This window comes from Phascolarctos cinereus, unplaced genomic scaffold (assembly GCF_003287225.1).
Source record: "Phascolarctos cinereus isolate Bilbo 61053 unplaced genomic scaffold, phaCin_HiC Scaffold_9;HRSCAF=440, whole genome shotgun sequence".
Taxonomy (NCBI): Eukaryota; Metazoa; Chordata; class Mammalia; order Diprotodontia; family Phascolarctidae; genus Phascolarctos; species Phascolarctos cinereus.
The window spans coordinates 87,622,714-87,636,715 of NW_027556402.1; the positions used below are offsets into that span (position 1 = coordinate 87,622,714).

General features: G+C 35.5%; 1 protein-coding gene across 2 annotated transcripts in view; it reads right to left on the bottom strand.

The window, feature by feature from the left end:
- Positions 1–14,002, bottom strand: part of TLL1 (tolloid like 1) — a 327,523-nt gene that overhangs the window by 135,615 nt on the left and 177,906 nt on the right. For both annotated transcript variants that reach the window (XM_020976340.2, XM_020976342.2), the window contains exons 8-9: positions 6,570–6,675; positions 4,127–4,251 (exon numbers count right to left, since the gene is read on the bottom strand). In XM_020976340.2, coding sequence (XP_020831999.1) covers positions 4,127–4,251; positions 6,570–6,675 — 231 coding nt within the window. The remainder of the gene's footprint in view (positions 1–4,126; positions 4,252–6,569; positions 6,676–14,002) is intronic.

A 14,002-nucleotide genomic window follows, 5' to 3' on the forward strand; every position in this document is an offset into this window, starting at 1 on the left:
CACAGACCCCCTGTGCATTCACTTGGCAGGCATCTAGAGCCTTCATATTTATTCCCAAACTATTAAAAGGATTAAATGTGACTGTTATAAACCTTTAGAGACCTAAAGTATCTTTCTAGATAGATATTAAATGGACATATTCTGACCAATCTGAATAGACTATCACAATGATTGCCTGAAACAAAAAATATCATGAGTCTCTGGTTTCTAAATAATCTGTGCTTTATATCATCACTAAAGAAAATGAGTAGAAATTCCCCTAAAACATACAAAATTATTTAAGAATAATAATAATAGCACTCTTTTTTTGTTGTTGCTGTTCAGTCATTTCAGTTGTGTCTGACTCTTCATGATCCCATTTAGGGTTTTCTTGGCAAAGATACTGGAATGGTTTGCCATTTCTTACTACAGTTCATTTTACAAATGAGGAAATGAGGCAAACAGGGTCAAATCACTTATCCAGGGTCACACAGCCAGTAAGTGGCTGAGGCCAAGTTTGGACTAAAGTCTTACTGACTCCAGGCCCAGTACTCTATCCACTGTGCTACCTAAGTGCCCTCAAGAGCACTCACAGAGGTCAATTATAATACTATTCTTTATTATATTATAATAGTATTAGAATGTTATAATACTATTCTTTATTATTTTATAATAGTATTATAATGTTATAATAAAGCTGCATTCATAAAATACTTCAACATTTGCAAAGCACTTCATAGTTTATTTCATTTGAACCTCAAAACAATCCTGTGAGGTAGGTATTAGTATTATTATTATTATTATTATAATCATTTTACAGAAAAGGAAGCTGAAGATGAGAGAAGACATGTGACTTACCCGGGGTCTAACAGTTACTGCATAGTGGTAGCAAAATTTAAACCTTAGTCTTCTTCACTCTAAGTCCATTTTTCTAGCCATAATACTAGCAAGCTGCTTTTTTTTTTAAAGGCAATTGGGGTTAAGTGACTTGCCCAGGGTCACACAGCTAGTAAGTGTTAAGCATTTGGAGTGAGTCCAGATTTGAACTCAAGTCCTCCAGACTTCAGAGCCAGGGCTCTATCCACTGTACCACCTAGCTGGCCCCTACTGAGCTGCTTCTAATAAATATTTATTGAGAAATTAAACATAATTCTATTCTAACCTGTTTTGATAATAATCTTCTAACTGAAAAAGGAAACTTTAAAAAGTCATGCCAGAAACGAAGAGTCTTAGCCATTCCCTAATAAATATAAAGGAAGACCTATTACCATAGAATGCAATGTGTTTTCTACAGGTACACTATATTGTTGTTTCTCCACTGCACCAATCAAAATAAACTATTATTTTTAATTAATCTGTTATTTCAAAAGAATATAGACATTAAGATATACATACAACCTTTTTTGAAAATCCATATTTGTAAAGCAAAAATGAGGATGCAGAGGCAAAAAGAGTTATTTACAAAAATGATTATTTGCAATAAGTTAAAATAATTAAAAGGAAATCCAGTATGAATTGGTGAAAACCCTGAATCAGAGTATTTTACAGGACTGCATTTTTTATACACACACACACACACACACACACACACACATATATACATATACATATGTACATGTATACACATACATATATGCATGTGCACACACATACATACATGTATACATTCATAGACACACATATACATATATATACTCACATATATACAAACAAGTACATAATACACAAACACACATGCGTATATGTGGTATATACATATATGTAAATATTTCACGTACATATGTGAGAAAAAACAACTAATCACCTTTTTGAAATAGGCTTAATATCTGTAACATCTATATCCTTCATAAAGGATACAAAATAACTTAAATTCAAGTATCATTACTTGTATTAAAATCATATTTTCTAAATTATTTGTTTCACTTGCACAGAATAAGCCCTTAAATACTTGTTAAATGATTTTTTTAACTGTCACTGAAATGGCAACCCAATTTTGCCATAATCTTTTTTGCAATATTAATTCTTAACAATTTCTACAGATGTCACAATCATAAAAGTGACCAAACTCCCTCCTGAATTACAACCACTCCAATGAGTGGGTTTCAATTAGTAATATTTTACCGTATTGTCATCCCTTGATATTTAAGACAAATATTCCCTTTCTTTATTTCACAAAAATATATCAGTTGTAAACTAAAGTTGGAAAAAAAACACAAAGTAGTTACGTACCAAGTCATGACTCTTATCTCTTTCAGGGCTTTGCACACTGAAAAATAAATTCCAGTGCCATAGGTCTGGGTATGGTGCCATAATTGACTCCTGCTGAGTTTAATACCTGTCTGTCAAATCAGTGTGTAAATGTGCCCCCTTTCATTGCATAAAATAGGTCCTTCAATAGATAAAAATCAGTTTTCATTTTCTTAATTACAATTACTCATGCAGTTTTTTTCCAAAAGTGCTCTGCAATTTGAGTCCATTCAGGCATGAAATCACCAAAGATTCCAAGAGATGCTGCACAGTTAAACTATCTCTGTACCTCATCTAAGGCCTTACTTGACTCATTTCGACTATATTGTTCTCAGTAAGTTGAATTAAACTATGAGTGACTAGACTAATAAAAAGTATATAGGTACATTACATTATCATATGATTTTAAATTATATTTCATTCATTCAAAAAAGAAGGCTAAATTGAACAATTACTGATTGTAATTAGGCAAAAAAAATCAATCCTTATTTTTTATACTTAATAGAGTTTTAAGAACAAAAGGATTCTTAAACAGATGCATTTTTATTCCTGTAATATAGAATTTCTTTGTGTTATTAGTCTATTTGTCAATAGTACTAAAGTGCATATCTGAGTCCATCAAGGCAATAGGCTATCTAAAAACATTCTGATTTATAAACAAGAATTGATGTAACAATGAAAAGAGCCATTTTTTTCTTAATTTTGTAGCCCTTTCTACAAACGGATTAAATTACAGTAATTTCCATGATGTCCCAAACATAGCAGCATGAGGTCCTTTTGTGACTTAATTCCCTCATATATAATATATATTATGTTGGCTAAACTTAACCTACTAAGCATAGTATTCAGGCCACATGTCAGCCAATTTATCATATTTTTTTTCTGTGAAAGACAATCAATTATTTGCTGATTACTCCTTTGCAATACGACAGGCTAGCAAAGAGAACATTAAAAAAAAGAACCACATTCTAATGTCCTGATCACCATACCATTTACTCCATTTTAGAAACTGAATGAAAATTTGTTCTTCAAGATTCATGCAATGAAAGAAAATACTAAAAATTAAAAGTGTCGTTTAAGGTAACATAACTGAGAAAGTTTCTTTGAGCAACTCTAGAAGCCAATGTAAACATACTGAGGGTATGGGTATTTTGGAGCTATGTCTTAGATATAAAACAATTATCAGAGTTACTGACCACATAAAATTTTAACAGTTATTGACCTCTTGTTTTATTTCAAATCTATATTCATATTATTTTTATTATTAGGAGTATGCTTGCCATAACCAAATCCCTATTTATATCCTTATTTATTGCTATTTGAGATGCATTTTCAGTCTTTCAGAATGTCCATTAGCAGCAAAATGGACCAAAGCCTAAAAACAAGGAAATATGATGTTTTGTTTTGTTTTGTTTTGTTTTCTGAACAGAGACATAGTCTTCCTCTTGCATGATGTGATACATGTATCACATGTAGCCCATTCACAATAATCTTATACAGGTCATAAAAGCATTATGTCAAATCAACAAAGATCTTTCTTTTTTTGGAGGTGTGTATAAAATGCCTTGTAAATCAGTATTGCTCAAGGTTTACAATATGCAATTATGTGATATATAATTTTATAAGAAAAAGAAGGAATAAAAAGAGCATGCTGATATTCTTCCTCTCTAAATAAAGCGAAGCTCAAACTTAGCTGTATCTGAAATTTGATTTTTAACCTTTGGCTTCTATTTCAAGTTATATGTGTTCTAGAATTCTCTCCACCCTTATTTTATGGTTATAGACTTTGAACTGTGTGTCATTTTCCAACTTGGAAAGTGAGTAGTAATTGATTTGCTCTATTACTGTGGATTATCACAGGCAAGCACAGTCTTGCTGGTTTGTTTATATGGTATAATACCTGGACATCTATACAGCTTTCTTGCCTGTGCAATATCTCCTTTACTCAAGCGTGTACGTTGGCCAATTGTAGGACGTATACCATTGTCATCACGGGAAGGAAGAATGGTATCTAGAAACATCCCCCTGAAAAAAAAAATCAGAAAAGAGCCATACAATTCTGTCAGTTTTTAGTCATCAAAATAAGTTACTTATCTCTGTCTTTAAGTCTTTACAAATAACATGTTTTACAACACTTGGTGAACTGAAGAGAGAAGATCCCAGGATTGGACAAAATTACTAACAATGGTGTGTATTTAAAGGAAAGAAAGAAAGAAAAAAGGTGTTTTTTGTGGGTTAATGTAAAATAGCTCTTGACATTTCTATTTCTTATAAATTCAATGGTGGTACTTAAATTTCCTTTTGAAATTTAAAACAAATGGAAAAAAATCTTCTGTAATAGTACATATTCTCACATTGTGTAAATCATGCCTTTTGTCTTGGTATTTCAAACAGGCATGAGAACCCCAGGGAAGCTCAAGGAAGTCTCAGTGCAGGTTAATTTGAAGTAAATGGGGTATATGTAGAGAAAACAGAGAAAGGTTATTGTGTCAATGTGTATATATTTCAAGTATCATAGCTCAAGCTGTGTTGAAAAAATTAAAAAAGGAGTTGAAATGTACTACAGTTTTGTAATAAGCCCCACTGTACTAACCAGGAAGCTAAATCAATAATCACAGATTCTCTGTTACTGAGGTTGGGATTAATGGGATCTTACTATGTCTGTAAGCTACTGAAAAACATCCTTTTCACTTCTCATTTTATATACAAAAATTTGAAATGACAATCTCAAAAAATTTTTCTGACAACTCAGCCTAAAAATGAAAGATGAATTTGAGAATGCTATCATTTTGTAAATTTCTGATGAAGCAAAACATCTGAAATTAAATGATGAAGTTGGCTTCATTGTGGCTGAGCTAACTCGGAAGAAAGATTCTCACAAAGTCTTGAATACCAGTCACAAAAAAAGCCTTTCCTGACTAGCCTGGGAACCCAATCACCATTTGTAAAATTATAGTCTCCAAAACTCCTCCATTAAACCTTTCACTAGGACACAGAAAAAGAAAAAATTGATTAATATTTTGATTAATAATTAATCAATAATTGATTAATATGAGTAACACTTGCTCTCCCTACCCCCTCCCTTTGGTGGAGATATTAATGAATAGATGTAAAAAATGTGGCCAGACAGAATACAAGCAAACTCGAGACATAGAAAAACACATGGGAAACCAATCTTTAATATTTAGTTGTGAGTTCTTTAATCTGAAGTTTGAAAAACTGAAAAAAGTTAAACATGGTCTAGAAAACCAATGCCAGTTCTTTGCTGCAATAGTAGAAAGAGAGTTGGATTTATAATCAGAGGGCTTGAGTTCAGATGTCATGTCTATGACTTACTACCTCTCTGATTTGGGGCAAATCACTTAACATTTCTGGGCCTCAGCTTCCCCAGGTATAAAAAGAGTTGAACTAGATGGTTTCTAAGGTTTCATCTAGATGTAAATTATGAACCTATGATCCTTAATGAAGAAGTCAATAATTTAACTGTAAAAAATGCTTAGTTTGGGTTTTTTTATTTTGTTTTGAGGATTTACACTTATAATTTTATCACTTTAGTGAATTTTATCACTATTATCATGTTGAAGAAATCCTGTTACCAATGTACATCTTCAACTATTTTGCAATGTACGATCTTAGAGAGATGACTGGTATAGTAAGAGGTTAAGTATTCACCCAGAGTAACACCGTATGTCAGAAGCAGGATTTGAATCCAAGTTTTCTTGATTCTAAGGCTAGCTATCCACTGCCTCTTGATCAAAATAGACATATAATTTCATAAGATTTGGAATGAGAGCTTTCTTCATTTTCCTATTGTCTCACTGTATTATTATTGCAAATGTATCAATATTGTAATGTGGTATAGAAAACGTAAGCAACAGAAAACAACAAAGAATACAAAACACAAATCAGTCTAAAGAAAAGAACGAACATTTCAAATGCAGTACCCATAGATCCACCTTAACTGGTGTATTTTTATTTTATTCTAATGCTGACTTGGAAAGTTTTTAAATTTATTCCTTGATTTATTAAAGTTCACACAATTAAATCTGCCATAATAATAAATCAAAGTAAAATATTTTTAACTGAATGAAATTCAGCAAAAAGATAATATTGAAGTTAATCCCATTAAAAATGAAATCTTAAAATATGCTGTAAAGTAAAACCTGGAAAATTTCATATAATTATACAGTATTAATAAAAATATTTTTTCTAATTTATTTCTCCTACAAGGCAGTAGCATTTGAAGGATGTTCTTTTATTTCCTAACATCACAACAAAGGTTCTGAAGCAATCACACAGGGGAAGAGAATTAAAATTCAAAAGTTATAACCTGAGACTCCAACCTTGAGAAGGTGTTCCTCGCATAGTGCATAATACTGTCAAAATCATATGATTCCCCAAGGGAGTTCACTTCTCCAGGCTCCATCTTCAGGAAGTTGTACTCTTGACCTACAAATCATTGACAAACACAGAGAGTTTCTCTCAATAGATCATATCCAGAAGGAAAAAAAAAAAAGCTTTGGTTCCCTTCCACGATCCATGCTTAGCTTTTACAAAATTCGTGACAAGTATGGGGAGTACAAAGACATACTTCCAGCTAAACATAATGCAGCTAGGTGGTACAGTGGATAGAGTGTCAGGTCTGAAGTCAGGAAGACTCACGTTCCTGAGTTCAAATCTGGCCTCAGACACTAGCTGTGTGACTCTAGACAACTGACTTAACTCTGTTTTCCCCAGCTGCCTCATCTGAAAAATCAGCTGGAGAAGGAAATGGCAAACCACTCCAGTATCTTTGCCAAGAAAACCATGAATGGGGTGACAAGGAGTCAGACATAACTAAAAAACAACTGAACAACAAAAAAACACATGTAGCACATAAGGCCCTGTCTTCAATTTAGGGTAGGCCTGAATGAACAAAAACTAATTTTATTAATAAATTGTTTTAAAAAAATCTGGCATAACACGTTCTGGCTTGATCCACCCACATATACTTTTCCTAACATCTCTGATTGAGAGACAGGATGCACACTAGAAACAGCAATTGCTATAGTATCAGAGGAAACAAGTTCAAACCCTACCTCTGATACTACCTGTGTGACCTTGGGCAAGTCATTAACTTCTCTGGAGCAAAGTTTTCTCATCTATAAAATGAGAAAGTTGCATTAGATAATCTTTGAGATCCCATCTTGAACTACATATAAAATTCTGATAAAGTATCTTTAAAACAAATGCTTACTCCAGCTTTAGACATTTTAACTGTGTTTTCATCTTATACCTATACCTATTTGTCCACAAAGGCATTCCTGTGCTCAATTGTTATTCTATTTTTTACTAGCGTTTAAGGCCTACACACAAATATACACACAATTTTACTGCATTTTAAAAACAGGAAAATTGCTTTCCAGAAAAGAAGAGCGGCACATTCTCTCCTTCAAAAAATAAAACTCAGGGGGGCAGCTGGGTGGTACAGTAGATAGAGTACCAGCCCTGAAGTCAGGAGGACCTCAGTTCAAATCTGGACTCAGACCAAACACTTGACACTTACTAGCTGTGTGGCCTTGGGCAAGTCACTTAACCCCAATTGCCTACAAAAAAAATAAATATAACTCAAATGGACCATGAAGACCCATAGAGAAGAAACCTTCCTGCTCTGCAAGAGTTTTATTTGACAGATACAGCGGTTTAGAGAATGATCCTTCAGTTTAAGAGTTAGGTGGCACAGTGGACAAAGTGACAAGCCTGCACTCAGGAAGACCCCACTTCCTGATTTCAAATCTGGCCTCAGACACTAGCCATGTGACCTTAGGCAAGTCACTGTATGCACCACAGACTCAAGAGAAGCATGAAGAGGTAAACAGGAAAGAGAAATCATAAGGGACTTCCTAAGGTTGAACTGCTTACATTCCTACATGGAAAGATGATATTTGTAACTCATGAGATCTTTGTCAGTATTAGGGTAGTTGGAGGGGAAAAAAAATTTAGATATAGATGTGTATATATATGTATGTGTATATATATATGTATATATATATATATACATATATATATATATATATATATATATATATATAGAGAGAGAGAGAGAGAGAGAGAGAGAGAGAGAGAGAGAGAGAGAGAGAGAGAGAGAGAGATGGCACAGGTTGAGTTGATGATGAAGGGGTGATATCTGGAGAATAAAATTAAGGGGTGAGATATGATCATACTGGGAAAAGGAGAAAGGAAGAGGTAGAATGGGGTAAATTATCTCACATAAAACAGACAAGAAAAGGCTTTTACAGTGGAGGGGAAACAGGGAAGGTGAGAGAATGAATGAATCTTATTCTCATTGGATTTGGCTTAAGGAGGGAATAACATACACACTCAATTGGGTATGGAAATCTATCTTACCCTACAGGAAAATAGGAGGGAAGGGGATAAGAGAGCAGGGGGATGATAGAGGGGAGGGCAGATTGGGGGAAGGGTAATCAGAAGCAAACACTTCTGAGGAGGGACAGGGTCAAAAGAGAGAATAGAAGAAATGGGGAGCTGGATAGGATGAAGCAAAATATAGTTAGTTTTTCACAGCGTGACTACAATGGAAGTGTTTTACATGACTACACATGTATAACCAGTATCCAGTTGCTAGCCTTCTCAATGAGGATGGGTGAGGAGGGAAGAAGGGGGAAAATCTGGAACCCAAAGTTTTAAAAACAAATTTGAAAGTTGTTTTCACATACAACTTGGAAATAAGATATACAGGCAATGGAGAATAGGATGCTAAACCCTTGGTGCATATATGTTTAGTAATGACATTACTTCATTGTCTACGGTGCCTTTTAGCAGGATGTAGTTTCTTTCCTTATTTCTTTTAATAAGATCTATTTGTGCTTTTGCTTTGTCTGAGGTCAGCATTGCTACTTTTGCTTTTTTTTTTTAGTTCAGCTGAAGCGTAATATATTCTACTCCAGCCATTTATCTTTATCCTGTGTATATCCCTCTGTTTCAAATGTGTTTCTTGTAAACAATATATTGTAGGATTATGGTTTCTAATCCATTCTGCTATCTGCTTCAGTTTTTTGGGAGATTTCATCCCATTCACATTCACAGTTATAATTACTATCTGTATCTTTCTCTGCATTCCAATTCCCTCCACCTCCCCCCCATATATGCTCTTCTTTCTCCTTTATCCCTTTCCCTCCTCACTAGAGTTTTTCTTTTGACCACTGTCTCCCTCAGTCTGCCCTCTCTTCTGTTAGTCCTCTCCTTTTTCTTCCTCTTTAGCCTTAATATTTCTTCCCTCCCTTCTATCACCCCTCTTTTTTCTTTCCCCTTTTCTTTCCTAGTGCTTATAGGGCAAGTTAGATTTCTATACCTAACTGATTGTTATTCCCTCCTTGAGCCAAATCTTATGAGAGTAAGGTTCACACAGTGCTCATATCCTCCCTTTTTTCTCTCTAACACAATGGATTTTTATGCCTTTTCCTGTAATTTTTACCCTTGTCTTTTATCCTTGTCTGCCTCCTCATTTCCTTTTCTCCCAGTGCAATCCCTTAATAAGATCCACTTAATCCAGTTAGATCCATTTAACCCACTTAATTAGTTTTTTTTATCATTACATCAGAATCAACTTCTACCAACCCCTTCTGTCTATGTATACCACTTTTACATGGTGTAATAACAATACAGTTCTCAAGAGTTACAAGTGTCATCTTCCCTTGTAGGAATGTAAACAGTTTGCCATTATCAATAACATGGATAACACGGTGCTGTTTTTTGTTTTCTTCTGTCATGTTTATCTTTTTAACATTTCTCTTGAGTCTTGTCTCTGAAGATCAAATTTTCTGTTGAGCTTTGGTGTTTTGATCAGTAAGGTTTGGAAGTCTCCTATTTTGTTGAATGTCCGTCCCCTTTCCTGAAAGATTATGCTCATTTTCGCTGGGTCATTCATCCTTGGTTGTAATCCAAGCTTCTTTGTCTCATGGAATATGTATTCCATGCCCTCTGATCTTTTAACATAGAAGCTGCAAGGCCAGCATAATCTGGACTGTGGTTCCATAATATTTAAACTGTTTCTTTCTGGATGCTTGCAATATTTTCTCTTTGACCTAGTAATTTTGGAATTTGGCTACTATATTCCTTGGTGTTTTCTACTTGGGATTTCTTTCAGGAGGTGATCGTTGGATTCTTTGTATGGCTATTTTACCCTTTGGTTCTAGGATCTCAGGGTAGTTTTCCTTGATTATTTCCTGAAAAATGCTGTCAAGGCTCTTTTTTTCATCGTGGTTTTCAGGTAGACCAATAATTTTTAAATTGTCTCTCCTTGACTGATTTTCCAGGTCAGTTGTTTTACCAATAAAGTATTTTACGTTTTCATCTATTTTTTGATTCTTCTATTTCTGTTTGACTGATTCTAACTCTCACAGAGTCATTAGCTTCCACTTGCCCAATTCTAGTTTTTAATTAATTGTTTTCTTCTATTAGATTTTGTACCTTCTTTTCCATTTGACCCATTTTATTTTTAAGGAGTTCTCCTCAGTGAATTTTTGTGCCTCCTTTTCCATTTAGCCAAGGAGTTGTTTTCTTCACTGTACTTTTTTTTCCCCATTTGGCAAACTGTATTTTTTAAGAATTTGTTTTCTACAGTTAACTTTTGTCCTTCCTCCTCCAACCTATTGACTCTCTCTTGCATACTTCTTATTTCTTTTCCCCATTTTTATTCTACTTCTCTTATTTGACTTTTAAAATCCTTCTTGAGCTCTTCTAAGAAGGCTTTTAGGGCTTGAGACCAGTTCATATTTCATTTTGAGGTTTTAGATGTGAGTTTATTGACAATTTTGTCCTCTTCTGAATTTCTGCCTTGATCTTCCCTGTCCCCCTAATAAGAATGTATGGTCATTGTACATTTCTTTTTGCTTATGGTGTTTGCTTGTTTCCTGACTCTCTAAAAATATTGAGCTCTCCTGCGGGAGAAAAGAGAGCACTGACTCAAGCTTCTTGTGCTGGGGGACCAGGTCACTGGCTTTGTGTGCTGGGGCCTCAGGTACTGGCAGTTGGAGCCTGTAGCGTTCTGGCAGCTTACCTGGTGTTGGGCTAGAATCAGCAACACTGGAGCTCTAGGGCTAGGGGTATGGAATCTGGCCCCTGGGTGACACCTGCTCACCCAGGTCTTGCATTCCTTTCTTTGGCTCCTGCTCATCCCAGCCTTTTGCTCCTTTCTTTGGCTGTTTTGCTGCTGCAGTATGTTTCTCCACCTGGAGTTTTCCCTCTTGGAGTTGTGCTTCCCAGAGTTTTGTTGAGGCCCTGGAAGACTTGGCTGCCACAGAATGCCGTAGCACATGGTGATTTTCTGAGCTGGTTTTCACCGGTGCCCTGCCTGTGCTGAAGCACTAAGGAGTTCTATTGTTGATGCTTGCCTGCTCTACCACCCTGGGGTTCAGGATCTCCCCCTGGTATGCTGATGTGGGGTTTACCCCTAGCTTGCTGGGACACCTACCATTCTATACTGCTTCACACCCTCGCCTCCGAGAGAGAGGGGCCTTTCCCATTAAACCCTCAACCTTCCTGGGTCACAAGACTGCTGCACCCCCTCTTTTTGCAGGTTCAACTCTTCCAGGGTTTCTCCTGGAGTGATATTTTCTGGGCTTTCAGAGGTCAATAAGGGATGGTGAGAGTGATTTACTTCTTACTCTGCCATCTTGGCTGCTCATGAGCATTTATTAACTACATACTCCTTGCCAGGAATTTGTGCCAAGTGGAAATACTTTTAATTATCAAAATCATCAGATGAAATATTAATATTCAGAAGGTTTTACATGAGAACATGATAGACCCCTTAGCAGAGACCGAAAGGCAGAATAAGTAGTAACTATTCTTGCCAATAATGGAAGAATATTTCTGAAAATCTGAATAGTACAATTCTGTATACATTTGTCCAAAGTCAACACCAGGCTTAAGGTTGGTGTGGGAAGGAGAAACATCTTACCTTTCTTACATGGTCCAAGGAAACCCCAGACCATGTATTATTAAATTAGTGTGAATGATGTGGTAATGAGGTTGGGGATGTGAAGTGATCACTGGAAACTGTGGTCCCAGGTGTTCAGACTAAAGACTTCTAGCTTATTGATAACAGTATGACCTCTGTGAATTCTGGTCAATTAACTCCTATAATCACATCTTCCTGGCCATATAGACTGCCGTCCTCTACTGAAGAAACCCTATAACAACTGATTGTAAAAAAAGAAATGAAACCAATCTTCAGAAAAAGCTGTTTTGCATGGATAAGGACTCTATAATAACTACAGACCAAGGCTATAGCATCATAAAGTATTCAAACAGAAGTGGTAATACACTCAAATTAAAATGCCTTTTCATTTTTTTAAGTCTGAGTATGTGAATCATTCATTGATTTAACTCAACAAATACTTATTAAATGCAGTTGGAGGTAAGAAATGGGGAGTATTCCAGAAATGGAAGACCACTAATTCAAATGTACAAAGTCAGGAGTTGGCATGTTGTTTGATTATAAGGAACAGCAGCTGAACCAATGTAGATGGGTTGGTGGGCATGTGGAGAAGAATGAAGTATAAGAAGACTAGAAATGTAGGGGGAAAACAGGTTGTAAAAAGCTTTAAATGTCAAGAAAGATGGGATGATATTGAGGGGGAAGTAGTCATCTAGTTTGGCTGTATTCTACAATGGAACGAGAAAGAAGTAAGGTTGGAAAGGTCATTAGGCACCAAAACATACAGGACTTTAATTTCCAGGCTAATAATTTCTATTTTATCCTATAGACAATGGAAAGTTATTCAAAGTTTCTGAGCAGGGTCACATCCTAAAGGACACAGTCAAATCTATGCATTGTCAAGTATGTGCAGGGGACTAAAGTGTAAGAAGATTTTCTACACACACTTTCACCTACCAAGTTCTAGCCCTCATCACCTCTTCCATAAAGCACATGGTAATAGCCTCCTACTTTTTTGTTCCCTGCCTCAAGTGCGTTAGGAAGATCATTTTAGCAACCAGGAGAACGATGGATTGGAGAGGGCAGAAACTAATGGCAAAGCAACCAATCAGCTCAAAACATACTCTAACACTCTTGGGAAAAGGTGATAGGGTATGACATTAGGACTGACCTTAAGCCTCAGGTCTGAGTAAAGTTCTAAATGAAGGTTCTTCTTCAAAAATTCTTTCCTAACTAGACCAAACTGTTCTTGCTGGCTCCAATTACTTCAATTACCCCACTCCATCTCTGCTCTTTCAGCATTATTGAATATCCACCATTTGTCCAAAACTGGGTCTGGAAGAAGATTCAGAAATAGAATAACAATCTCTGCTATTAAGAAATTTCCCTAACACTCATGCATAGGTACACCTATATACAAGAGCTTACTTCTTTCACACTGATTTTACATGTATATCTGTTTGTCCAGACTTCCCCATTCATAACAGCAAGAGTAATTTTTGAGTTACTTCTTTTACAATTTTCTAAAGCACCACGCAAAGAGTTTGGCATACATTTCATGTTTAAAAACTCTTTCTGGTGGACTGACTTCAGCTTATTTTTCAAACCAGTGAAAAGAAACATATTTCAGAAATGTTTTTTCACATACGCTTTCCTCTCTTGAGCATATGAAAGAATCACCTTTGGCCTCAACTAAATGAATATTCTTGCTTCCTCCACTGCAGCATTCTTCTGTGCTTGTTTGAATGTCAGGACTTCTCAATGTTATTCTAAGCAGAGAAGTCTTCATTTCTAAGGAGATCAAAAATAGCTAACAGCTCACACTGGGCATAAGTA